Consider the following 27742-nt stretch of genomic DNA (forward strand, 5'->3'; position numbering starts at 1 on the left):
GTAGTCATGGAAACATTCCAGAATTCTGTGTAATGCACCTGCTTCAGTGGCCCTGCGAGATTTGAAATGTTCCAAGCAGGAGTGACGATGCTCATGCCGTTTAATACTAAATCTCTGGTTTGTATTTGCGTGATGGTGGGGGCATTGCAGGACAGACGCTCTTAGGCACATCTTGACTTTAGCAGGTTTGTGAGAGGTTACATAAGGGTTTTGGGGCACTGGGCTTGGTGCCTTTGCACTGTTGGTTTTGGACACAGTATGCATTCCATTGTGCTGTGTGAGTTCATAATGAAAATAGCAGAAGTGCAACAATGTGGTGAGCTCTTTCCCCCCCGTTGCTCCCAAACTCCTCCACGCTGAGATCTGGGCTTAGGATACAACTGTAGAGCTAGCATTTCAAATACAAACAGAATTGCTATTCCTTCACAAAAATTAACTGCTGTATGCAAAAAGGAAGGTTGGAATGGGAAGCAGCAGTAACTACGGTTCCTTATGGTGGGATCTTTCTTACTTTATGGGGGCTCAAAAGCGCTGCAGGCACAGAAATGCTAGGCTTTGTGCTTCTCTCAGGTTCTGTGATCTGCAAAGCAAAAGAATATAATAAACTGGCATTCTACATTTATATGAAAGGTGACCACGTGACTTTAACTGGAAGAAATTATAGTGCTTTAAGTATAGGAAATCAAAAATTTTGAAGTACCATCTTCCTCGTTCTGGTGAAAAAAATCTCTTCTACTTAAAATTAGCTCCTTAATCTCATGTTTTGGTTTATTGACACTTTAAATTTCAAAGTTTTTCTATATGCTACATCTATGTAGGACACAGATAAGAAAGGATGCAGAGGATGGTGACAAAAGATTTGGAACAGCCTCCCCCAGCGTGGTGCCTCCAGATGTTTTGGATTTCAACTTCCATCAGCCCCAGCCGGCATGGCTAATGGTCAGGAACTTTGGGAGTTGTTGTTCAAGACATCTGGTTGAGGAAGGCTGATCTAGAACATTTAAATATGAGGGAAAGCTGACCGAGTTGAGCTAACATTCCTTAAAAAGATGGTGAGCTGCAGTATTGCTTTTATGAAGGGCAACGATGCAACTTTGTATGATGCATGTGGATATGTCTGCTTTGCCACGTATACGTGCATACAGCAAAATACACACTTCATGCTTGTTATGCATGAAAAATTGGGCACCATTTGGATTCCCTGTCTCCATATGTACATACACACCTGAATGCTGGGGTTGGCAACCTACTGCTCTCCCAGTGCAACTTCCATTATCCCCTGCCAGCATGGTCAATGGGCAGGGACTATGGGGGTGTAGTTCAAAACATCTGAAGATTTGCCTGTCTGGGTTGCCTGTCCCAGAAAACTCTTCAGTGGAGCAGCTGTGGGGGATGCCCCTACCATCTGAAGTGAATGCTGGTGACTGTTTGGAGAGATAGATAGCTGCCTTGGTAATGGCACCACAGTTGTGGGACGCTCTCCCCGGAGGGGTTTACCTGGTGCCTGCTTTCCCAGGCGAAGACCTTTTTATTATCCCAAGCTTTTAAGATACAATTTTAATCCTGCTGTTTTATGCAGCGTTTTAGTTTATGTTTCATTTGTATTTACACTTCCATTGCATATAGTCTGGGGCGGGGGGGATAAACCATCCTGGGAATATATGATTGAGGAATGGTATAAAAATACCCATAATCCAGTAAATAAGAAGTGGAAGCAGGACTGCTTTACACAACCATTTCCTACAAAGCCCCTCAAGATGGCACATAATTCTTCAGTTGAAATCTGGCCTGAATGTTTGTTCTGTCATAAATACAGCTAAAAACTGAAAGGTGTTTCGGGTTTTCCCGAAACCTCAGGCTGGAAGGAGTGGCATGGCAAAATTTAGGGATTTTAATACCTGATAAAAAGTCCTATTTAAATCGCAGCATTCCTCTCCTCTCCTGTTCCTTAGGAAATGAATTATCCTGCCAGCCAGTTGGTCTTTCCTGGAAAATGGTTATTAGTAACAGAATGTGGTGGAGAAGTCCTCAGCTTACAAAGGCAAACTCTGTTTCTCATCCCTCCAAAGCTGGGAACCTGGTGGTTGCACAGCAACAGTTAACTCGCCTGCTTCTTGTCTGAGCTGCCAGCATTCCTGCTGACATCAGTGATATATAAAGCAGTACGTACAAAGGAGCCATGTTTGTTTCTCTTATACAAGAGAGAGCAAAATAAAATGCGTGTCCAATGGAGAGCAATGCGGTTGGTAAGAAATGTGATGCAATTTTTTAAAAATGTAGAAAAACACCCCTTTGAAAAGGGATGCTAGTGAGGTTAGCAGACTCTGGGGACCCGGACCAGCAATATTAAGAAACTTTGATAAAGCACACAAACTCTTTTCCTCTGTAGTTACTGTAAACGAGTTATGGCCTTTTTTGGCGTTGTTATTATACTGTGTTTGGTTGGTTGGTTTAATTAATTGTTATAGATTGAGTAATGTATAGATTATTGAAATTATATCGATGACTTCTTTTTGCATGAATTTAATTGTTATATTTTTAAGCCACTTCTAGTTCAGTAATTGCAGAAAGGGGACACGTAAAACAGACTCGATGTGATGTCTGACTTAAAGCAAGTTAGTATTTTTGTCCTATAACTGTTCTCCATGACGAACGCTTCTAATTGTGAAGTCCTCTAATTTTGATGAAGTAGTGTGCTGCTGAGGTGTGCAGTAAATCCCTGAGAGCTTCTCAAGTGAAATTGTTTAGGTGTGTGGGTGTATTTATATTCTTGCTTTAGAAAAGATTTCCAAATAACACTCTTTTTTGGAAGCTCAGGTTCAGAGACTTCTTCCCGTCACTCAGCAGTTTGGATAGATCCCATGTTTTTTTTGAGTCTTGTGGCATCTTTTGCTTACTATGTGCCAGTGTTTATGCTTTTAGCAAGGTTTATAGCTGCTGTGAGGGAACCTGGCACTATAACTCTCTCTAACTTGTACCCATCCTATGGATCCCTCACCATAGGGGACACCCCCCACATTGTTTCTCTTTCATTTCCCCACCCTTCCCTCCCTCCTTCCTTCCCTCCTTCCTGGTGCGTGTGTGTCAAGAGCACTGTGTTTTAGAACAGGGGTGGGCAGACTTCAGGCTTGCAGGATCTGCTTTGTTTTCTTTACTAAAGCTTTAAGATCCATGAACCAGAACCTGGTGCAAAAGACATACAGTTAGATTGAGTATCAAAACTGATTGGTGTTCACAGCCCTCCCACACAGGGATTGGAGGCAGGGGGCTTTTGTTGCAGCTATTGTTAAATGGGAGTCAGAAATCCTTGCAATCCACTGCGAATCAGCCCAGATCTACCAGTTGGTTCCAGCTCTACCTTCTGCTCACCCCTATTTTAGAGCAAACTGATTTATACTAGTCCTCAAGAGAAAGAAAAAGTAACCTTCTGCGAGCTTTTTTTTCTGGCAAATATAGCTACAGCATGTCTGCTGACTTCCCTCTTCCTCGCTTAAAGGTCATTCCCCAGTTGATAACCAGAAGTTTTTGCTGACCCAGATCCAGGTTGGGATCCGTCAAATCCAGGATTTTCAGACTTGAATGTTGAAAACAGGATTTTGAAAGTGCCGTATTCTTTTAATGCATGATGTTTGTGATGTGTACTGTACTGCTAGCAGGAGTTCTGGTTCGACTTATTACAGACATCTTACACTTTTGCTTAGTACCTCAATCAGTCTGAATACTGTACTAACATAGTTCTGGTAAAAGTAGACTTAGTCATATATAGGGGGTTTGGTTTTGAATTCCTCAGCCTATGTGTATGTGCGTTTTGAAGAAAGCTGTAATAGCTGGATTTGGTATGTACTTTTTTCAGATTACTGATCCTCGCACTCAAAATAAACTGAGAAGCACTGCTTTAGAATACCTTAACACAACTAGGACTGTATTTCTGAATCAACTTTTTTTTTACTGGTCTCACCGAAGTCAGCCACACTATTAACAGAGTTCTGTTTCATGGTTGAATCTGAAGGCTGTGATTTTAAAAAAAATTGCACTACTTGGAAGCAATTTCTGTTGCATTTGGTCAGACTTTCTTCCAAGTAAATGGGTTCACCGCTCTATGCTATCAAATCTTCCTTGTTCTTGGAAATGCCTTTTTGGTGGCTTCTACCCCCGATTGTTCAAAGACTTGAAAAAATTGTAATCACTTATGTTGACCTAAATAAAAGAGAGCGCTGAAGTTATTTTTTCTGTATTCTAAAGAATGTCCATTAATAGCACAGGGAACATATATGTCAAAAGGTGACTAATGTCTTTGGGTTTCAGACAATCGAAGGAAAGAACCTCCTCTCAGTGGTCATGATCCTCGGACGGCTGTTCAGCTTAGAAGCCTCAGTACCGTCTTGAAAAGGCTCAAAGAAATCATGGAAGGAAAAAGCCAGGTATGGCTTTTTGTGTATGTTTGCTTTTAAGACGATGGATCTGTCCTGAAATATATATCTCACTTTTAGAGCCTATCGAGGGCCATTTTGTTCTAGAGTCTGTACGGAGAGCTAAAGAGCACCACCTACTATGGCTGGAAGTTCTCTTGTGAACGTTGAAGGCAAGAATAACCTCCAACTATTTCCTTCTTGATGTACCTAATGGCTTAGGAAGGGTAGATAACAGCAAATTAGCTTTCAAGCCTTTCCAGTCCATTGAGGCTGGTTTCTTTCCCTTATGTAATGGGCTTGCATTCAAAGTTTCCCTTCCTCTGACAGAATGAGGAAACTTTCGGCCCACTCTATCATTTTTGCTTCTTTTGTTGGATCAAATCCAACCTCCAGATGTTTTGGACTACTGCTCCCATGTCCCTGACCATCAGCCATGCTGGCTGGTGGGAGTTGTAGTCCAAAATATCTTGAGGGCCCTGTATTGGGGAAGGCTGATCTAGATTACTAACAGCTGGAGTGTTACATATGGGATGTTTTTTTGCCTTGAGTAAACTGTGCCTGCCTTTTTTTTTTAAGCTTCAGTTGAATTGAGAGAAGAATCCTCTGCTTATGGCATTAAGGCAACATGTTTGCACCAAGATCTTTGAGGTACTTGTCATGGGTGTGAGCAAAAGCTGATGGATGAATAGGTTATAGTCTGCCAAACTAAACTTTTAATTCATCATCTAAGAATGTTCCACAGGGCAACTGGCCTGAGAAGGACATGCAGTCTAGCCTGTGATTGAGGAAATATAATCTAATTATGGCCTTGTGACATCTCATGATATTGTTTTGCTTCAGCGATGGAATATCCTATGTAAATCTGTTGTCTCGCCTTCTGACTTGACTGAATGCACAATTTCCCTCCTAGGACAGTGACCTGAAGCAATACTGGATGCCAGACAGCCAGTGTAAGGAGTGCTATGACTGCAGTGAGAAATTCACCACCTTTCGGCGCAGGCACCACTGCCGGCTATGTGGGCAGATCTTCTGCAGCCGATGCTGCAACCAGGAAATCCCTGGAAAATTCATGGGCTACACAGGTGAGATGCAGCGTGCTCAAAGGTCCAGCCTCTTGATAAGTGGAGGCGGGGCGGGGGAGTTGCTGTTGCTTGGAGCCTGTGCGGAATCTGGTACTGAGCCTTTCCGCCCTGGAAGTGTCAGATAATTGGCTGCTTCGTCCTTGACACTCGTAGTTCCATGCAGCCTAAGGTAGGACATTCTTAGTTTAGCATGTTTTTTCCCCCTGAGTCGGAGGGTTTTTTTTGCCTACCTTTAAAATTTCATTTTCCTCCCTCCCTCTTCCCCCGCCCCACGTATCTGTCCTGTAATGGGCATTACACAGTTGTTTTTGTCAGTCTGTGGTAGACTTCAAAGCATGAGGGATGAATAACCTGACAGCGTACATGAGGGATGGCACCTGGACTGCCACCATGGCCTAAATGGCAGGAAGACTTCCACGACGCACCCATGGCTTTATGGTTTGCCTTCCGTGTCCCAGCAAATGTGCTGTTGCTTCCCAAAGTATTCCTGAGTCTTTCTCCAAGGTGCACCACCATGACGTGGCTATCCACCTCCCTTGTAATAATTCAAAAGTTCCAGCAAGTGACTCGACCCCCGTTTTTAAGTCCAAGCTGACAGACCAAGTGGCACGAGCCATAGGAAGACCAGGTCAACTAGGGTTAAAACAAGGACTCCTGATTGTGCTCAACTGCATCTCTTAGGAACTGAAGGAAAGGTGTTGTCTTGCTTCAGTTAAGGATTGGGCACAGTGTCACTAGCAACAGGAGGGGGTGGCCCCACCCATCTGCATGTCTTGTGGTGTTCCCTTTGCTGTTAAGTGCAACTTGCTGGAGTGTCCGCAGTTCTCAAATGCGTGGCAGACCTGTCTGCATACCCAGTTCCTTGCTTCAAACTTAGCCTCAAATCTGAATTACTGCAAACACATCACTGATGAAGGAATTCTCTTTGCAATAAGACTAGTGCTTGGTGCAGTTTGGCTTTGCTGATGCCGGGCCGTAACCTATGATATACCTACCTTCCCCAAAGGGCAGGGAAAAGTCACTGGCCTCTCTCTGCCGCCTTTTAGGGCAGTATTTGGACGTTGTCTCACAACTGCTGGATATCCAACTACCTTATCTGGCAGTTGGGAAGGGTGACCATATCTTCTCCCTTAAGGAAAGACAAGGATCTATGAAGGGACATGGGAGGAGTGTGCTTCCTGTCTGCCCCTGAAGGCTAGACATAGTTTGTAGTGTTCTGTCCCACAGGGACATGTTAGTTTGGTTCTAAAACCTGGGCCTTGTTCACTGATGGAAACTTTCCCAAATACAATTGCTTTATTTAAAGGGGGAAAGGCTAAAACATTTCAGTAACATCCTCACAAGTTGTCACATTTTTTACTTTATAGAAAGCTTATAGATACAGCTTTATCTTCTGACCACTGTATATTATACACAGTAATATTTAACTAGTAGTGTGTGTTTTTTAGCATGGTCCTGTGCACCAAGTGTTGTTCTGGGACCGATTTTAAGTCCCTTCTAAGCTATGGGCTTACTGTAATGAGTGGCATTCGCAAGGCTCTGTCTCAGTCCTGACACCTTGTTTGCAACATGGTGTTAGTGTAGATAGAAATCGCAGAAGAGAGGCTTGTTTTCAGGACATTTGAGATCTAGGTTTGCCACTGCAGAGTGCTAGACTGTTCCATCTTGCCTCTTTCTTGCAGGTGACCTCAGAGCTTGCACTTACTGTCGTAAAATAGCCTTGAGCTATGCACACTCCACAGATGGCAACTCCATTGGGGAAGACTTGAGTGCTCTGTCTGATTCTGCCAGCTCTGTGTCAGTACTAGATCCTGGGGAACCGCGGACTCCCGTAGGCAGCAGAAAAGCTAGCCGCAATATCTTCCTGGAAGAAGACCTTACCTGGCAAAGGTATCGAGTGGCTTTTTAGTTATCTTTCAGCCATGGTCTTAGTCTTAAGTGCTTGGGAAATCTGTTGTCTCTCCAGCCTCTCTATTATTTTATGATGTCCTGTCAAAATAACATCTGTCAGGTAACACCAATTGTTGCTGCTCTGGTATTCTGTCGCATTTGCACGTCAAGTTTAAATACTTCTGCCAATAGCTAACCGCTATAAAATCCTGTAACCATAATCTTTGTTCATTGAATCCTTAAATTGACAAGACATTATGGGCACAGGGCCTTTGTTGGAGAATTTGAATGAGTGTGTGTGTGTGTGTGTGTGTGAGAGAGAGAGAGAGTGTGTGTGTGTGTGTGAGAGAGAGAGAGAGAGAGAGAGAGTGTGGGGGTCAGTTTGTGTGTGTGTGAGAGTGAGTGTGTGTGTGAAAGACTGTGCGTGTGAGAGAATGGCCCAGTTTCCACAATTGTGCATGCTGGACGAATTAGCATAATTCCCCTTGGCAGCATGGCTTGTTGTGTTGTATGAACCTGGCTGGGTTGGCTTGTTGCCATGGGTAACAAGACACCCAGAACCCATGGCAACTCCCATCTGCCCCACACAGCATGACTATAATGATTAAGGATGTTGGGAATTGTAGTCCAAAAGATACAAAAGAAAGTGTAGCAGGTTGGGAAAGGCTGTTCTAGCGAAAGATGCCTAGCTATTGTTGTCTGAAGATGATCAGGCTTTGAGCTCTTGACCTTTTCTGGCTTGAATCTAAAAGGAAGGGCACACACTAGATAGACCTCAAAGTGAATTCAGAGTACCCTTCTCTGTGGTTAATGAGACTGGCACGTGAGTGTTCACTGAGACATAGATGTGTAGGTTCCAGGGGACTGAGCAAAGTCTCTGTTTGTGGTGGGTCAGGTTGCAATGTGGTAACATTTACAGCTGCTGTAAATGGTATAAATTGAGAGCACCCTCCAGTCACTTCTCTGAGAAAACACTGAAGTCACTCATCAGTGCGATGTTGTAGCAGAGATCTAACCTGTGACTGGAAAGCTGAGTCTTGTCTCTTCATAGTTTTTAAAGCCGGCTTCCCCAACCTGTTGCTCTCCAGATGTGTTGGACTGCAGCTCCCATCATTCCCAGCCAGCATGGCCTTTCACCGCCCTGGTTGGGAATGATGGGAGTGGCAGTCCAACACATGGACTGTTGGACTGATAGGGGAAGGCTGTACTGAAGAATGCAGCTCCTCCTGGTGGCTGTGAGGTGAAAACCCCCTGGTGGCTGAGAGTCTCAAATCTGACTAAGTTGGCGGATTTGCAGTCTCTACCCCGCATATTCCTGGGGCTCCACTCACAACAGAGGGGAATGTCTCTGAGCATCTACAACTGCTTTCACTTAACAGTTCTGGCCAATGTTGCTCTGTGTACAAGTGTAAGTAGCAACTGATTTCTTGGAAAGCATTTTTATAAGGGGCACCTTCCGTGCTCCCAAGAAGAAGAAGAAGAAGAAGCCCTACTTTCAAAGAAAACTGGTAGCAAGTCTTGACAGCTGTCAGATCTGAGCTAATATTTCACACTGCTGAATTACTGGAAGGTGTAATCTGCCGTGTACTTTACTTACTTATTTGTTTGAGTTGTACCCCACCTTTCGATCAAGAAAAATGGCACACAGGGTGGCTTACAATCATAAATAAAACTTGATAAAAACAATAATAAAACACACAATTAAAAACAGAATAAACACAGCAGCCAGCCCAACAGACCAGCTTACACGCCAAAGGCCTACTTGAATAAAAAGGCTTTTAAAGCTTAAAGATGTTATAAAACTCTACACTCCTGCCCATTACATCCCAATGACATTTGGGGTAGTGGAGGAGGAGCATGGATGCCAAGAGGAGACCTTCTATCACTTTCAGATGCTGGTCTGGTTTGGAGCCTGTGGTTCTGGAGAAAGAGCTTGGAAACCAACTTTCTGAGCATCTGACAACCTCTCACTTAATGTAACTTGTAGAAATTTCTTACAAACGTTTCTTTTGGAAGAACAAAGGCAAAAAATGACTTCCGCTTTTTAAGAGTTCAAAGACCTCACTGAATTGTATTATGACAATGGCCTTCATTCGATACCATAAGTTACTGCAACTTGCTGTTTAAATATAGCACCCTTTACTTGCAGCTTGATTCACCCAGACTCTTCATCCTCCACTTTGTCAACCCGGCTTGGATCTGTTCAGGAAGAAGCAGGGAAATCTCCTGCTCGGAATAGGTACGTGACCCGAACTCATGGTCATCTTTGTACGAAATGGTATGTGTAGAAAGGGCACGCTGCTGACCCGGCTTGGATTTGCAGTGTTAAGCTTATTTCTGCTGGCCAGGCCTGAAAGTGACACTGATGTTCTATTGAAAGACAATTGGATCCGTTGGTCATGGGGCTACACCAAGGTGGTATTTGCATAAGATCACTGGAGAGATTGCAGACCTCTTGGCATCTACCATGCAAACACAGTAGGGAGTCCAGAGTCCAGAGTCCAGGTTTCGCTAAGCGAAATGATGTAAAAGATGCTGGGCATGTACATTTTCTCTTTGCTGCCTCTAGGTAGTTGGGGCATTGATGGACTGTTCCCAAAAAGCTGATACTGGGACTTTATTATAGAGCAGTAGTGTTACTCCGTGTCCAACTTAATAGCTGCAGCTGAACAGCTTGGCCTTGCTAGTGATTTGTGTGTGTGGCGGGTGTGTGTGTTTTGTCACCTATGTGACAAACCTTGGTATTTGGCTATATATGTTAGGGGGAAAGTAGAAATGATGCAAAACTGTATCTGTGCCCTCTAGGTCCACAGGGTTATGAGTAAGTTAAGGCCCCTTTCCACTGATTGTTTCTTCCACTATCCTATAATGTGTGATGCTGATCAGGTTATCCTAGACAATCTATCTGGAAGAGTGGCATCAGTGAAGTCTAATATTCTTTGTTCAAACACTATACCAACTCTCTAGCAGTTTCTGCAATATACTGTGGTTGCAATCCTATGTGTAATTAGACAGAAAAATGTCCTACAACTCCCAGCATTCAGATGCTGGGTGTTGTAGGACTTTTTTCTGGATAATCAGGCATAGGATTGCAACCTAAGTACCTTTTTATGCTTTTGGCTTGATATTGAAGTAGCTGGGCCCAGCTTTTCTTCCTTCTGTTGTGACCAAAAAACAAACCCCACTGTGATTGTTGGGGTGGAAGGGTGGAGCCCAAAAAGTAGCTGTGTGAATTGGCTCTCTTGTCATGTGTCTTTGGTAATATCTAGAGATATGAAGGCCTGGAAACCCCCCCCCCCCATAAAAGATGGGCAACACACACTTAAAAAAAATAATAATTAAATCATGATTTCTTCTCCCCCACCCTCCAGTTTTGTGGGGAAACCATGTTTTCCAAATTTCTCTGTGGGTTCCCATCCCCAAGCCTTCACATCCCTAGTTATTTCATAGATGACATATCTCAAGCCTGTATATTAATGGTAGGTGATAATTGTTGCTTTTGTTTTAAATTTCTCTGTTGGTTCTATTTCACTGTGGAAGGAGTTACCCCTCTCTTCATATTTCATTGGGCAATGGTTTGTGGCTAAACGGTCAATGTTGCAGATGTACCACCATGGCTAGGAGAGAGGGGGCTTCCTTGGGGCTGATAAGATTCTCCGCCTCCCCTCTGTGTGGAGTCTGGCTGGGCCTCTCATGACCTCCCAGGGTGCTTCCATTGGAAGTTGTCATCAAATGCAAAACTGAGATTTCTTAGGTAGATTGATGTTAATTTCTTCTGGATTAGGGTTAGTGGGGAGAGGCGTAGACAGTAAATTGAGCAGGTTCCTACTTATTTGAGGAATGAAACAGGTTGAGTTTCACATAGGGAAAATTAGCTTAAAGGCATTGCCTTCTTTTTTTAACCCCCCCCCCCTTGTTTCTAGTTGCTGAGTTTGAAAACTAGTTATATTAGCTTGGTGAGACAGATTACTAAGAAGTTCCTTCATGTTGTGAAGTTTTGACCTGCTCTGTTAAACGTTAATTTTTATGAGGTGGGGTCATCTTATGTCTATAAGCATTGTTCTGCTTCTCCCATCAGATCAGCCAGCGTTACTAATCTGTCCCTGGATCGATCAGGATCTCCCATGGTGCCTTCCTATGAGACATCTGTCAGTCCGCAAGCTAATCGCACCTATGTGAAGGAGGCCAATGAGGATGAGCGCAAAATTCTTCTGGTACAAGCCAAGCTTTTGTTGCATCTTGCGTCCTTCTGATAGAAATAAGTACTGTCTCGCTCCCTTTTGTGGTACCTGATTTCTTAAGTGTGGCTACCTTGTACTATCCTTTGATTTTTCTCCCACAGTCTTGTGTTTTGCACTATTTTTATGCTATTTATATCCCACTCTTCCTTCAAGGAGCTCAGGCGGGTGTATTTGGGTTATACCATTTTATCCTTACTACGTTCCTATCTGTACATTTGAAAAGTTATTTTCATGTGAATGCCTATTTTTTGAAGAGATTTAAGTGTGTTCAGGTTGAATACAGGAAGATAAGCACTTATAAAAATGCCATGTAAAAATGGCTAAGCACATGTGTGGGCAGATCTAAGAATGCCACTATAGCGGCTGTTTTGAACTACCTTTACAAGAGAAGGTGCTAGTACTGGTGTGTGTGTGTGTGTGTGTGTAACTTTTGTTTAATGTAAGTGCCCTCAGCACAGGGACACTGTCACTTCAGTATCAAAGGGCTAACTCAAACACATGCGAGCGAGCGTACGGCTTGATAGCTTTTCTTCCAATGGCTTGCAGCTAAATCTGTTAACTGCCTCTGTTGAAAAGAGAGGGAGGCAGGCAAGCAAACACCACTTTGGTGCCTGCTCTAGCCGGACTTCCCCCTTCTCTCACAGGGCCATCTGCTACCATCTGTCCTGTGGCAAGAATCCTAACCACTTGTTATGGTTTTTTTCTTCAAATATTGTTCGGTGTGATTGTATTAATGGTTGTTAAAGTTACTTGTAAGCTACCTTGGAAGCCGCCTTGGATTTGTATCCTGAAAGGTGGGATAGAAATAATTGTAATAAAAAATAAGTAAGGTATTGTGTTTTGAGATGATGTTTGGTGATGGCGCTATCTGGAATGTTCCATCCCTACTTAGTTAACAAACCATGGTTTGTTATTGTGGCTGGGTTCAGATGACATGACATCCGATGTTTCAACAACAACCCATGGTTCAACGACAACCCACACTCAACCCTTGAGTGTGGGTTATCATGTTGTGTGAACTCAGTCAATGAAAACCAGAAATGGCAACCTAATTATATAAATAACAACATTCTGACCAATCTTATATGAGCACAACTATTATTCCAAAATAGGGTAATGCTATTTCATTTATCTGCGGTATTATTTCTGTGTGCACTTCCCTCTCCTCTAAGTACAGACTTCATTAACTGGTCCATTTTTGCTATGTCCAGAAGGGGACCCAGCACTCTTTCAATATCTAGCCCATAAAATTTTAGCAGCAATTAATATGTTAATGATCAACAATTTCTGGATATGAGCAATGTCAAAATCAGTAACATTAAGCAATACCAATAAAGGGGATAGACCCAAATTCCTACCCACAACCTGAGAATATAATACCCAGGATTTGCTGCCAATAAATCTAGGCAAGCCAACAGTTCCACCATATATATGAAAAGAAATCTGCCTGCAATGTAACATATTCTTAATTTTAAAAAATTAAAAATTGGGAGGGGCAGGGGGCTTAATGAGCACCTAGGGAGATTTCTGGGATGCCCGTGGGCACCATATCCCCAGCTCCATGGCTGGAGATGGCTTTCTCCAGGGCAAAGTGTCAGGTAGACAAAATGACAAACATTTTGGAGGGACATTCTATAAACTACTTCCAATGGCACAATTTCTGTATCCTGAAAATAATATGTTGTATATTAAGCTGTACCTTTACAAACTTTAAATAATAAAAAATTAACAAAAACAAAACAAAGATCACAAAATGTTGAGAGGGCTTTTATTGCTTTAAAGAATCAACAGACGTGGTATCTCAAACTGTCCGATGGTGAAAGGAAGCTCAACACTTAAATCGTTTTTTTCTTTGGTAAGCACATGCAGTCATAATAAAAAAGATAACCCTAAGAACTGAATTTTTAATAAAAAGTGTGTGTTCATAAAACCGTGTTGAGTTCAGTACATCTGAGGGGGAAGGCATTTTGTAAATCACTTGCAACAGATGTAAAAATTGCACCGCTCAAGACAGGGAAAGAACACTTAAGCCGACCAGACATTGTTATCTCAACTGTCCTTGCTTTTGCCTTGTAGGACTCAGTCCAGTTAAAGGACCTGTGGAAGAAAATATGCCATCACAACAGCGGCATGGAGTTCCAGGATCACCGTTACTGGCTGCGCACACATCCCAACTGCATTGTAGGAAAGGAACTGGTCAACTGGCTCATGAGGAATGGCCACATCACGACCAGGTAGCAGAGGCTGATGGACTCTCCCTCTCCTATGTTCTGTAGCTCATGGGATTAGGTTGGGGAGGGGTATACTTTTCTTTGCTAGAGGCCCAAGGTCCTCTCTCTGGAGCCAGGTGTGAACTAGTGTCTGAGGCAGGCAGAAATGTGCTAAGAATTAGGGGACAGGTTGCCTCTGAGCACATGATTGGCCCAGGAATTTGTGATCGGTTCTAGAACTAAGCTCACAAATCCTTTCTCACACACACACATCTATTTCTGCCCCCCTTTCTTTTTTTCAGCAACATAATTTAGTTGGGGGGCAATTTTTTAGCTGTTGCTCTTGCAGTTGGGAGCCAGAAACCCTTGCTCATCTATAGAAATCACCCAGAGTTCCACCAGCAGATTCTGATCTGTCTTCTTGTCCACCCTTGGATTAGATAACTAGATAACATTTATAAAGGAATTTTTTTTCTAAGTTTCCCCCCATAGTTTTATAGATTACATCCATTTTATGAAACATGAACCCTATTCATGGTAGGGTTCAAAACACTTCCCATTCTGAATCCCACCCCCTTTCTCATCTAGAATAAAACAGAATTAACTGTTTAGAAAATATTTATTACAGTAAGATCAGTATAGTTGGGCTCGTTCAGTGGTTCCCCTTCCATGGGTGTAATATGGCCACCGTTCTTCAACAAATTATTGTTTTTTTGGCTACTCTGCTGAGCTGATCAACTGCTGATTGGAGACGAGAGCTTTCTCCTGCCTGGGGAGAGGGGGTGGGGCCTGGAGAAGAAACTGGTGGGCTGGATGGCGAAGCCCTGCTGGCCAGAGGTTCCTCATGCCTGTTTTAGACTATAAATACATTTGGTAACTAACTTAGGATTCACACCTGCCTTACTTCCAGAGCTCAAGCTATTGCAATAGGACAGGCACTGGTAGATGGCCGTTGGCTGGATTGCGTCAGTCACCATGATCAGATCTTTAGAGATGAGTATGCACTCTACAGACCACTGCAGGTATGGACTTCTTTTATGGTACTTTCACATGTGAATTGGACTGCTTGAACTCTTTTGTTTTCTATGGGTGTGTAGTTGTTTTGGATGCTTTTCACCCAGATGCCCAACCCCTAATGGCCTTGGTAGTGTTCCAAAAATCAGTTATTCATGGTGTCTGTTGGTTGTTTGAAGAGGTGTGTGAAAGCCACTGTAATTTCTGATAAGTCACTAAAGTAAACTAATTTACTTAAGACTTGCAGTAACAAGAAAGTGAAGCGTTTCTCATGTAACTTGAGAAGAAAAGTTGGGATGGGGGCGGGTGGGATCACAGTGTAAGTTCTAAACCAAGAAGGTAATCTTTAGAAATGGGATCTAAAGTTACAGTTATCAAACATATATAAGTTGAGTCTACCCTATCATATCTAAGAGTCAGGCAGTTTGTGTAGGATTATTTGCTCACCGAAAGCTTTCTCACCAGACTTCATTAAGGGCTTTGTGATGGCTGTAAGGAAAAGATCTGCCACGCAAAAGTCAATTACCTGACTTAGTCGAATTCAAACAAAGGGGCCGGGCAATTTAGTTGTTTCCTAAAGGCCCAAGTCTGTGACCGTAATGGCCTTTTCACTATGAGGATGAACTGGATAGCTGAAAGCACAAGACCAGTTGCTTTCTGACCAAGGGTGCTTCCAGATGGAGGGCTCCGAGTGCTCCCAGTCCAAAGGCTTTGTGCACATCTTCTGTCCTTTCCTCCTTAATGGATTTTTTGTGGAAAGAAGAAAGACAAAAGAAGCAGTGGGAAAACACAGGAGGGTTACAAGTAGAAGACGGCAACGTCTGGACCCCCGTCTATAAAATTCTAGGAATGAGGCAGGGCGACTACAGGATGAAGGCCTCATCTGGAAGCACCCTAAGTAACATACATCACTGATCTGGAAGTATAATTCTGAATGTATCAAAAGGTAAGACATAACACCCATTAGGTTTTGTTCTGTTCTGGTCTTTGCAGTTCACTGATGGAAAGCTTGGTTTATATCTAGTCCTGTAGAGGCCTTTGACTTGGTCTGACTCCTTGTTGCAGTACTCCAAATGACCGGGGCATATGGAGAGGAGGTATAAAGCCAGGTTCCCCATTGTCTGGTCAGTTCTCCCTTCCGGTGTCACGGTGAGGGAAATGTAATGCGATAAATGGCCTTGGAACAAAATATTGGCCCTTGGCACAAAATATTGGCCCGTCATAGGATTTCTGAAAGATGTTTTAAAAAATGAAATGGCTACAGTGCAGTGACAAAATATTCTGGTGTATTTAGGTCACTACTTCCCTAACTTGCACACTTGTGCCATCAGGGCCTGTAAATATCCAGAAAACATTGGCTTAGGTGGCTGGAAGCGCTTTTCAGAGATTGCATTTCCCAGAGTTGAGGCGAGCTGATTGGTTTAGTTGCCACTGGGCCAGATGACTCATGGGCAGGTACCTCTGCAGGCATGTATATGTGGAGTATGCAGGGTGAAAGGCTATCTGCCTTGGATTCCTATCTATTCCCTGGCTTGCTTCTGGTGTTCCGGCTTGTGCACTGCAGTATCAAGGTAGGAATGGTCATGGAAGGTGCCACCTTCACTTACCCTTCTGAGTCTGCTTAAGAGTGGCTCAGAGCCAAGAACAAATTGTGTGTCTGCCTTTCTTTTTGTCTTAGTTACGCTTGTACAAGCCTAAACTATTCTGACTTGGGGAATACCTTATAACCAGTCATTGTGCAAGTACAGAAAAAGTCTAAAGCTATTGGATTCAACTTCCATTAAAAAATAGTAATTAAGATTTGGTGCATGAGTTTGCTTGTTTTTCTCCTTCCTCCCCATTCATTTTCCCTTTTGTGTCATGTCTTTTAGATTGCAATCCTGCAGGCAGGGATTTCTCATTTTGATTGGTCATTTGTAAGCTGCTTTGGGAGGCTTTTTGGCTGAAGAGTGGAGTATAAATTCTCTACAGAAAGAAAGGCTTCTAGCCCTTAATGGTTGCAAAGAGAGGCTTGCAAATGGGTGGGTAATGCCTGCTAAAATCCAGGAAGGCTGAGGGGTTTTTGAATAAGGTCTCAGGTGTTCATGGACAAAACTTTAGTGCTTTGCACAGCTCTTTCTCCAGTCTGAATGTGTAGCAGAATCGCAGTAAGGCTGCAACCCTGTGTAAACTCCTATTGAACAAAATGGGGCTAAGAAAATATTTATTTACAACATTTGTATACTGCTTCACATCTAAACAGATTCCAGAGCGATGAACAACAAGAGATAAAATGAACAGAAGATAGAAAGAATGAAACATGATGTTAAAATTATTTAAAAACAACAACAGAATGCCAATAAAACTGAGGTTGGTTAAAATACGCATAGAATTGGATGGTGAAACATGCAGAGCAGGAGAAATTATGTGAAATAGGCTTAATTCACGTCATAAAAAAAGTTCAGTTTGGCTTAGTTTTGTGTAGAATTTAATTTTACGTCAATGTAGAACTTTTACATTTTTATTTCCTCGCAGTGTTTCATAGGCCTACTTGACTCTATGCCAGATAACTTGTGTTAGAGAGACTCACCTGGGTAGGGTGAAGGAGGCAGAATGTCAGGGAAGAAAACTAGTTGTTGGCTTTTTAAGTGCTTCAGGAAGCCAAAGATGAGCCAGCATTCTTATAATTTAAACCAAATTGCCTACCCCTGCAGTAAAAGAAGGAGCTTGTGGTCTTCCAGATGTTTTGGCCTACAACTCCCATCATCCCTCACCACTGGCTATGCTGGCTAGGGCTGATGGGAGTTGTAGGCCAAAACATCTGGAGGGCCACCAGTTGCCCACCCCTGTTTTCCTGCCTTTGTGGCGAATAATAGTTAAATGGCAGTTCCTGGAAGTCTGTACTGTTATGCCCAAGCCTTGCTTCAGAGCTGCCTTTGTAGAATTAATCTATGAAGAGGTCAGAGTTGGCCTTATAGGTGGAACAGGTTGATATCACTTTTGTTTGGTCGGCTAGAGAATTGCTCAAGTGGGAAGTGCGTATCTTTCCTCTGTGGGCAGAGAGTACTAACCTTGGGGTTAAGGGCTGTGTTTCAGCACAACCCCTTGGCTGGGGTCCCAGCATTCTAGCAGCAGCTTCCAGCTGAGGTGTGTTAGGTATGGGAGGGAGCTGATGCTGCAGTAAATCTTCCTGTAAGGTTATGAGCTGTGTGGATACAAAGGAGACGAGGAATGATCGCTGGGCCTGTAAGGCCCGTAGAATATTGGGGGGAGGAGTGTGGCTTTTACCGGGTATCTTCATGTCTAATGTGGGAAAGTAAAGCATGTTACACAAGTATGAAGTGGAGGTGTAGCAGATATAATTGGAAATACCAGTGCCAGCTCCAGGTTTGAGGGTCCTTGGGCTAGACATCCTCAGTGGCCCCCATCTCTCAGTGAGCCTGCCTTCTTCCCGCCACTGTCCCCAGCTTCTCTTGTTCTTCCTCCTCTCCCTCAGCATGGCTCCCGCTGGCTTGCTGGACAAGCAGAGAGACAGGGAGCACGCAGGCAGCGGCATCCACTGCTCCTCCTCCTTCTCACCACCAAGGCTGTCTGGGCCATGGTGAGGGGCAGGCAAACATGCAGGTGGGCCCAGCTGCGGTGTGGGCCCTCAGCAGGTGGCCGACCATGCCTACCTTTGACGCCAGCCCTGGGAAGTACTGACGTATTAGTGTAGAGCCGCATGTGGGTGCCTCTAAATCAACACACGTTGATTTCAAGATTACAAGGATACTTTGGTCACCATATTTAGTGGCCTGTAGCATAAACATGTGCATATATCTAGAACTCTCTTGTCTACTGTGCATATTTGAATACTCTGCGAGATGTACTGGGTGGCAACCAGTTAAAAGGCATTGTGCAACTGTTCCATCTTTTCTTACAGTTTTTTTCACTTGTTTTTTTCTGGCTTTTTCCCTACTGGAAGAAGCAGTGGAATAAAATGGGTGGGTTACAAATTGAAGTTGACTGAATCTAGACCTCCTATAAATGGTGACTGCACAATAGAAGACTCACCTGGAAGCACTCTGGCTCTCCAGAATAGTTGGAGAGCCCTTTTAATACTGGAAAGTTGGCATTATAAGACATTTCTCCATGCCATGCTCCGTGCTCTTCTTTGCTTTTTCCTAATCTCCGTGTTACGCCATATTCATTAACAGTCCATTACTTGCTTTATTCACATTAATGATACTGAATTTGTTGTTGTTGATTTTCTTTCCTGATTATTTTATGTATAGGTTCTAATTTTTTTTATCAACATGTTAACATTTTATCATCCATATTATGCTACTTTTAAAAACAGTTACATGACTGAAAGAATCGTTACAATGTTTTGTTTTGCTTTGTACTTATGCATTTGCGGACTTCCAGATTCCTCCTCCAAATAAACCTGAATCTACCTCTACTCCCCCTTATTTATCCTGTGGAATTCATCCTCAGTGTATATTTTTATAAAATCCTTATTATTTTGGTAGTCCTATCATTTTGTTTTCATAATGGGTAACAGAGAAAGCAGACAGACACCCCCCACACAGACACACATATGCACACACATAATCAACAACAATAATTATTATATTAGGATGCAATCCTCTGTTCCCTAAACAGCATTTGGGGGACATAGGATTTTTCAGTTTCTGGGCTCCGACCTCAGAACTAGGGCTCCGAGGTCAGAGCCCAGAAACCGTGCTCCCCTCCCCCACCCCACCCCTCATAGCAGGCGTGGTTCTCTCCAGGCCAGCTACATCTCTGCCCTTGGAAATGGATTGCGGAGACGGGGAAAAGGGGGTGGTCCTGGGGGAGGGGAGAAGACTGGAAGCTGTATTATGCAGCTTCCTTTGCACCGTGTGGCCTCCCTGCTGCTGCTCTGAAGCTCCCCAGCTAGACAGGCGAAATCGCCTGTCTAGCCAAAAATGCAGGGGGGCTGGAGACGGAGATGAGGAGCACCTCCGTGCTCCAGCCGCTCTGCATTGGATAGTTGTCAGCCTCCGAGTTCGGAGGCAGAAGACTTATCTCCATAGGACTGCAGCCTTAACTATTCTCTCCCCTTCTCCCTGCCCCCAAATGATAGTTCACATTTTATTTTGTCTCAGTTAGCATAAAAATAGAAAATGGTATCTTCTGAGGCAATTAGAATTAACATATATTTTTGTACTTCATGTAAAACCCTTTATGTTCTAATGAAGAAACCATACTTGTTCCAGCTTGGAGGCTAGTGAGAATAACCCCAGAAATTTCTGCTTTGCCATCTTTCAGAGCACGGAATTTTCTGAAACGCCTTCTCCCGACAGCGATTCTGTCAACTCTGTGGAAGGTCATTCTGAGCCATCCTGGTTCAAAGACATTAAGTTTGATGACAGTGACACAGAACAAATTGCAGAAGAAGGAGATGACAACTTGACCAGTGAGTTTCCGTGTCCCTCTTCGGAGGATATCTGTCTTCACAGCAAGTAAAAGTTGTGCTCTGCTGTGCCTGCTGTTGTGTAGAAATAAAAGCTTTATCTAATCCTCTTAAGCAGATGCAGTATTTTCTGTGCAGATTGCTAGATCGATTTCCCGCCCTGGCTCCTCCAAATTGGCACAAGGTCTTCGCACTGTAGCTATGTGGGCATGACAGTCTGGCTGCCACTCTGCCTCTTTAAAAAAAAGAGCAAATGGTCTTGAAATACCATCAAAATCCTAACCAAGCCATGAGATATAAGTGGATGAAAATACTGTCTCTTTCTTTCTGTTCTCTCTCTCTCTTCAGCATTGCACACTGGGCTTTGTTTAATTAAGATAATTTTTCTCCTCTCCTTGATACCTTCATGGATACCTATTATTTGAATCCCCCCCGACCTCTCCTCCCTGTATCTCTCTCTCTCTCTCTCTCTTTTCCCCTCACTCAAATCTAAAAGATTCTGCCAGCCCTAGCAAGCGTACCTCAGTCAGCAGCTTCCAGTCTGCCATGGACAGCGACTCAGCTGCTTCCATCAGCCTGAACGTGGAGCTGGACAACGTGAACTTCCATATCAAGAAGCACTCCAAATACCCACATGTGCCCCCTCACCCTGCCGACCAAAAAGGTATGAGGTAGTTGCCGCTTGGAGTTGCACGTGGTTGAAAAAGCAGCGCTTGGATAGCCATTTGTCTGAGCACTGCCTCCTCACTTTCCCCCCACTGGTCCTATTTCCTCTCATGCCTTTCTCTCACTGTCAGGAAACTCAGGCTTAAACCCAGTGTTGCATGTAGTGGACTTTCCCATCCTCCCCCCAGTCTGCTTCAGAGGGTCTGTCAACCCGCTGGAGCAGATCTGGAGGGGCTTGGGGGTGGGGTGGGGTGGGGTAGGGTAAACCTCCAGTGGTTTCTGTTCCGCTGCCAGAAGGACACAACTGGATCCAAGGCTAAGGTTTTGAATTGCTGTAGACAACTGATCAGCCTAGTATGTGCAAGTTAGTATGTGCAAATTAGGGGAGGGGCCATAGCTCAGTGTTAGAGCACCTGCTTTGCATGCAGAAGGTCCCAGGTTCGATCCCTGGTATCTCCAGGTAGGGCTGGGAAAGACGCTTGCCTGAAACCCCAGAGAGCTGCTGCCAGTCAGTGTCAACACTACTGGCCTAGATGGTTTGACTCTGTATAAGGCAGCTTCCTATGTGCCTGTGTTTTCACATAGCTCCTCAGTGACAGACCTCATGTCCACGTAGAACCTAAGGGTGTTCTGTAGAACATCTGTTGTTAAGCAGCCTTTCATGCTGGATGACAATATAAGGTGGAGATGGTGTTTCCTGGAGTTCAGGCATGCGGAAGGACCATAGTCCTGCTGTAGGTGGTGTGCTGATGTGGAACACATCAGGCTTGCATTTGACTTCTTACTCTGGCTCAGGTAATTCTCCCTCTCTGTTCACTGGCAAGGTGCTTTTGTGAGTTGTAAGTTTGGCTTCCACCACCCTGGTGCAATCCTATGCACGTTTACACAGAAAACAAATCCTACAACTCCCAGCATTCCCCAGCCAGCCAAAGTAGGACTTTTTCTGTCTAAACATGCATTGGATTGCACACTTATGCTCTTGAGTTTCTTAATGCAGCAGTTCTGGATGTAGCAATGCCAGTTTAGAACCATCTCCATCCTAACTTTTTTTTTTTTGCTTCAAAAGTATAAAACAAAGGACTGTTGATAAAAATAAATATCTGGGTTTTTCCCCCCTCCACCCCAAGTACGTAAACTCTAGTAATGATATTGTGGATGAATATGACCTTTTCATCTTCCTTGTTTCTTTTGACATCACTCCCTGACAGAAACCACAATGGAATTTAGGGGATTTTGTTTTTGTAAAAGGAAGTATATAAAAGAAGGTAAATTTGCCTGTGTCCACTCTTGCTCATAGATGTAGTCCTAAAGAGAGAAACTAACAAGTTTAACTTTAAGTTTGAGGTGCTGTTATTCAGTATGTGGTTGAATTATTCTATGCATGTAACATGCAAAAACACTACTTAGTTAAAATTCTATATTAGTTGCTATATGATGAAACTAATATCATGGAATAACTGTAGTAATAGGAGTTCTTTTTTTGGCTTGTGAATTAACCACTAATTGTTTTTCTAATATTAATTGTTGCATGCCAGTAATGTGTACAGAATGCTTTTGAAAAGTTCTGTTGGTGTTTATCAGGAGAACAATCTGTAAGTGTTCAATAATGTGTGCATTTCACAAGAAATCTTGGCAAAGCAGTTCAAAGTTAATTTGTTCAATAGCTGTACAAATGTGACCAAAGTACTTATGGAAACAATAAATCCATAGGTTATCTCTGCCTGGCATTTGATCTGAGCATATTGGATCTTTCCCTGACATAGATCAGGAGGTCAGAATGATGCTTTCTCCACTTGCTCAAATTGTACATGACCTCTGAAAGCAGCTGTGAATCACCATTACTTTGCCACAAGACAGTGATAAGTTAACATGTGATGTCAGTTGCCACATTTATTCTGCTGCTTGTTCTTAGATGTCTTTTAACTGAGTGGTAACATTCATTCATTCATTCATTCATTATATTAAACTGCCCAATAACCAATGTTCTCTGGGCAGATTGCAAACAGTTAAAAGACTAAAATATCATATCTTCCCTTCCCACAGAATCAGAAATGCATCCTTAAATTTCACTGAAAGCCTACCCTGATGTTTTGCCCCTGTTGATTACTACTATTCCTTCTGTAATGAGAAATGTAGATGTTTTGGGGAAGTGCAAAACACAAATTATTATTTTTATTAAGATAGATCCAGGCTTCAAGTATATCCCATGGCACTTGTCAGTTTAAGCAGGCATACCGTGTATGAAAGCATCCTATTATTAAGACTGCTGCAGAAGGTGAGCAGATGGTTCAATCCAGAGCTCGCTTTCTTGAAGTGAGGCACTTGATTCCTGGTGTGGTGCATGCAAACCTACCAAAAAGTGCCAGAGGAATAAAAATGGATCATGAGGAGCTGCAATGGTCTTAACTTTATTATGCCATATAAACTGAAAATGAATAGTTAGCACAGGCAGCAACAGTGCAAAGATAGTAGAGGGGGAAGTAAAATGATTCTGGCTGGGCAGAGGGCTGTGCTACCACAGCCCAAATAGGCAGGAGTGGTTTTCCCCCCCCAGTATTGTGGTTTTTTGGTCATTCATCTATATATTTAATCGATTTTAACACCCTTTTGAGGATATATTCTCCTCTCAAGGTGGTTTACAATAGTCAGTAAAATAATACTAGATTACACCAAAACAACAACATTAAAATTGCACATGAAATCAGGTAAGTTAGATAAACCAGTTGGATAAAAATATCAGCAGCAAATAAAAATATTAACGTCTAGATATTCCTGGTCTTTACAAATTGTCAACAGGACCAGCTGTAGAGCGAAATGTGGATCATAACATAAAGGTAATGTCTCCTTGTTCCATCCTACAACTTCAGAATAGCGATGTCAATGTATTGTCTTAGGGAAATTAGTCTTTTACCTTTGTGTTTTGGATCACAATTGTGGTTTGGGTGTGCTATCCAGACCAACACATGTCCTTACGTTATGGCTGAACCTGGACATCATGGGTTAATCATGGGTTAAACAAACCACAGCAAACATAACAACTAATTGTAGGTTGACTGCGGGTTGTTTAACCCACAATTAACTCATACTGTCCAGGTTCGGATGTGACAGAGCAACCTCTGATCAGGCTGATCAGAGGTTACATATTCAAAATGGTGGCGGCACATGCAAACAGGGTTTCTGTGTGGATGTTTATTAGCCAAGGAAATGCTCTTCAGAGCTTTGTCCACCCTGCTTGCTCAGTATAGTGTCCAATGTGGTGCGGAGAAAATTGAGTTTGAATTGTGTCAGCCACTGTTGTTCTGAAGAAGGCCTCCAGCATTTTCTTCTAATGTCTTTACCGTGGTATCAGAGGCCACTTTGAAAATATACCAGGGGCCACTGTTTAAAAATCCATGTTCTCAGGAGAACCTTCTGAGGAGCTGTAGAATTCTCCTAGAGGCTCCATAACTTAAGCCTACTAACCCTAAAATGAATTAGAAATCGAAAGTCAAAATAATAGCTTTGTACTTGCGGAGAGATGTCAAGGCCGTGTCCCTATCATACAAGGACTGACAGACTGAAACCTAGCAGTGTGTTTTCCCTTGAGCACAAGCATACTTTTATCTGTCAGTGAGGAATTCTTCTGTGCCTTGTGCCTCACTGGAAACTTGCTGGTCAGTCCAAGTAATGCAGACTAGTGTGCCTGCTGAAAGCAAAAGGGAGGAGCAAATTCTGCATGCAGAATAAGATGACTGCCAATGAGTAGAAGTGTGTGCTAATTTACACAGTGCAGTGGTGTAGCTGTATGCCTGGTCGGTTAGAAATGATATACAGAAGTAATGCCAGAGCCCCTCTTGCTAGTAGTGAAAGAGAAAGTGAGTCATGCTGCTTTTGTAACATGTGACGGGGCAGGCGTGCTTTCCCTTGAAGGGAGGTGTGTGAGCTGCCCCCAGGTATGGATTTTATGCCTCTTCCCTACTCCTTCCCATGAGACAGTGGGAGCATGGGAAGGGGAGGCATAGCTCACTTGCACCGCAACATTTAGCAACACAAGAAGAAGACCTCCAATACCCGAGGGGACAGATTAAATAAAAGCACGAATGAAAATCCTGCTGGAAGCACTCTCAGTTCCCTCTCCCTTCTCTCCCTGCCAGCCCCCTTCCTTCCCTTAACATCCTGCCTGATGAAGAGTTCTGGAGAACCCAAAAGCTTGCTCGCTATTTTGTGACATTTTAGTTGGTCCTAATAAAGATATCGCCTAGCTGAGGACTTAGATTTGGCCCATGCTTTTTGTACACCACAGAGGTATTTGGAACAGAAATAATGTGAATTTTCTTTGACTAAAACCCATGGGGATCTCTTGTTTTTTTTAATCTTAACTATGTCTGTGTATTCCTGAAGCTTGATACTAGTGTAGTGCTCAGATCAATGTTGCTAGCTTTTCTGCTTTTAAAAGAATAAGCATTAAAAATGTTAATAAGCGCAGCAATTCCTATTTCAATTGTACATTGGAAGGTTTCTTATGGAAGGTTTCTCATGTTAGAATTTTTTTTTGGCAAATGGAGATTATGAACACCTTGCAATGCCTGTGATAGAGCAGCTCAGTACTTCCTCATGTTGTGTGATGTTGTATTTGAACATTTTTATAGTAGCATTTGTGAACTGTGTAACCCACATTCTGGGGAACTGAGGGACCGAGGATTGAGAGGGGTGTTTGGGTGATGTTTCTGGGAGCCTGGTTGGTGTTTGGGGTATGACTTGCTGGAAAATGAAACCAAGAGAGATTCTTAACTTGCCCTTGGGAAACAGGATTCATGAGGCCACTGGACAATTCCACAGACCTGGGGGCCCTTTTGGGAAAGCATGTTTACACTGAGGCTAACCTGTAGCGTGTTGTCTGAATCCAGGACATTTTCTGCAGGGTGGCTTGTTAACCATGCAATGTGGCTTGTTAACCACACTGAACAACCCAGCAACATGCCATGGGTTCTCAAGGTGGCTTGTTCAAAAAAATAAGCCACGCTGCACAGTTGACAAGCTATCCTGGCTGTGTTCAGACAACACAATAACCCACGGTTCAGCAACAGCCTACACTCAACCACTGAGCGTGGGTTAGCATGTTGTGTGAACCCAGTCACTGTAGAGGCTGATTGTACTGAAACATCCCCTTGAGCTGTCAGTTTCCTTATCCAGGTGTAACTGTTCTAGGGCAGCAGGGCAGGTTCGGAAAACTAGGTTTTTCTTCAGCCGGTTTAGTTGTCAAGGCGATAATTCATTTGCAAAAGTGAGATTATAGAAGTGTCAGTCTGCAGTTTGGGTCCAATTGTCTTGGCTGTAGAGTTAGCTCACCTTCCACACCTTTGCATCTGAATGTCAGTTTGTTGAACACAACCCCCCAGCCCATATCTCTGTTACAAATTGTGATTACCCCAAACTTAAGTGCATATTTTGACACAATACTGAGAACCTGAGACCTTGGCTGCGTTATGTATTCCCAAGGCATCCTGCTGGGTAGCAGTTGCTTATTGGCGGAAAGGATATGGGGAGCAGTACACTGCTCTTCACCTGTATGCAAGAATCCAATGTTGTTGTTGTTGTTTTTTAACAAGGGAAAGGCCATGGCTCAGTGGCAGTGCCCCTGCTTTGCATGCAGAAGGTCCTAGGTTCGATCCCCAGCATCTCCAGGTAGGGCAGGAAAAACTCCTGCCTGGAACACTGGAAAGCTGCTGCCAGTCAGTGTTGACGGTACTGGGCTAGATGCACCAGTGGCCTGACTCTGTATAAGGCAGCTTCCTATGTTCCTAACTTGCTTGTCCTGAGGCATATGTGTATTGGGGAAATATCCTCTGTTCAGTTTCTCTTTTATGTCAAGCTGTTTCCGTAACAGCATAATTCATTATTTGGCAGCCAAGCCAACACTCGGGCTCAGCAAGAGAGAATGGGAAGATCTTGGGGTTGTTTCTACAACAGTGACTAATCACATGAAATGAGTCACTTCTTTTTTGTCCGGTGGAGTGGGTGTGTAAGCCATATAATTATAGTAACACACCAGCACAACCTGTCATTTCTTTTGTTTTCCCCTCCCATTTCCATATTTTCTCTCTCCTTTCAGAGTACTTGATTGCTGACAACGGAGGACAACAAATGATCTCCATAAGCGACGCTTTTATCAAAGGTAAGTTGAAAGCGGGGAAAATGGGCCCGGATAATGTTGAGTAAACAGCCCCCTTTTGGTAAAAGGATTTGAACGCATTAAATTAGAGCAAATATGGTCGCGATGAAGTCTTTGCCAGCCCCCGCATCTGCCTTTTGAATATAGCCGAACGATGCACTTCTGTCCTCTTGGCTTCTGTTTTGTGTGTGTGTGTGTGTGTGGTCTGTTTTTCACTTTGGATGAATATTCTCTCAAGCTTTTCTGTGTCAGCACACACAAGAAGCTACCTGAAGCTCACTCTGACCGATGACTAGCACTTCGTATACACTCCTTCCCCTTGCATAATGCAAGTAAGTCAGCACCTGTTTCTGGGTTTCATCAGTTACTGGCCAAGTCAACAAGCGAGTATTGTTTAGGTCTATTTAAAACCCTGCTCCCTGTACAGTTTACAGTTAGCAAAGCTGTTCTGCCGAATAACTTTCTCTAAAAGAATGTATTAAAGGAAATCTCTGGAAATGCTAGTCCGTCTCATGTCTTTAAAATCATAATAGGTTTTTATATCCTTCCTTTTAAATGCCAAATGGATGAAAACTGGTTCTATAAGTTTGCTTTTACCACAGCAGGCAGCTTATTTTGACAACAAGCACTTCAGATTGATTCGAATTGTCACTTTAAAAA

General features: G+C 43.2%; 1 protein-coding gene across 7 annotated transcripts in view; it reads left to right on the forward strand.

Annotated features, from left to right (window-relative positions):
* Positions 1 to 27742, forward strand: part of PIKFYVE (phosphoinositide kinase, FYVE-type zinc finger containing) — a 103914-nt gene that overhangs the window by 25840 nt on the left and 50332 nt on the right. For 4 of the 7 annotated variants that reach the window (XM_084819038.1, XM_084819005.1, XM_084818997.1 and 1 more), the window contains exons 4-13: positions 4306 to 4421; positions 5323 to 5494; positions 7177 to 7384; positions 9534 to 9623; positions 11463 to 11598; positions 13702 to 13859; positions 14746 to 14857; positions 20121 to 20268; positions 20762 to 20929; positions 27023 to 27085. In XM_084819038.1, coding sequence (XP_084675164.1) covers positions 4306 to 4421; positions 5323 to 5494; positions 7177 to 7384; positions 9534 to 9623; positions 11463 to 11598; positions 13702 to 13859; positions 14746 to 14857; positions 20121 to 20268; positions 20762 to 20929; positions 27023 to 27085 — 1371 coding nt within the window. Of the gene's footprint in view, positions 1 to 4305; positions 4422 to 4988; positions 5061 to 5322; positions 5495 to 7176; positions 7385 to 9533; positions 9624 to 11462; positions 11599 to 13701; positions 13860 to 14745; positions 14858 to 20120; positions 20269 to 20761; positions 20930 to 27022; positions 27086 to 27742 lie in introns of those variants that run through there. The other 3 variants (XM_084819030.1, XM_084819020.1, XM_084819047.1) reach the window with 2 other exon arrangements.

This window comes from Heloderma suspectum, chromosome 1 (assembly GCF_057233095.1).
Source record: "Heloderma suspectum isolate Gila_16-S chromosome 1, 16-S_ref, whole genome shotgun sequence".
NCBI classification, from domain to species: Eukaryota; Metazoa; Chordata; class Lepidosauria; order Squamata; family Helodermatidae; genus Heloderma; species Heloderma suspectum.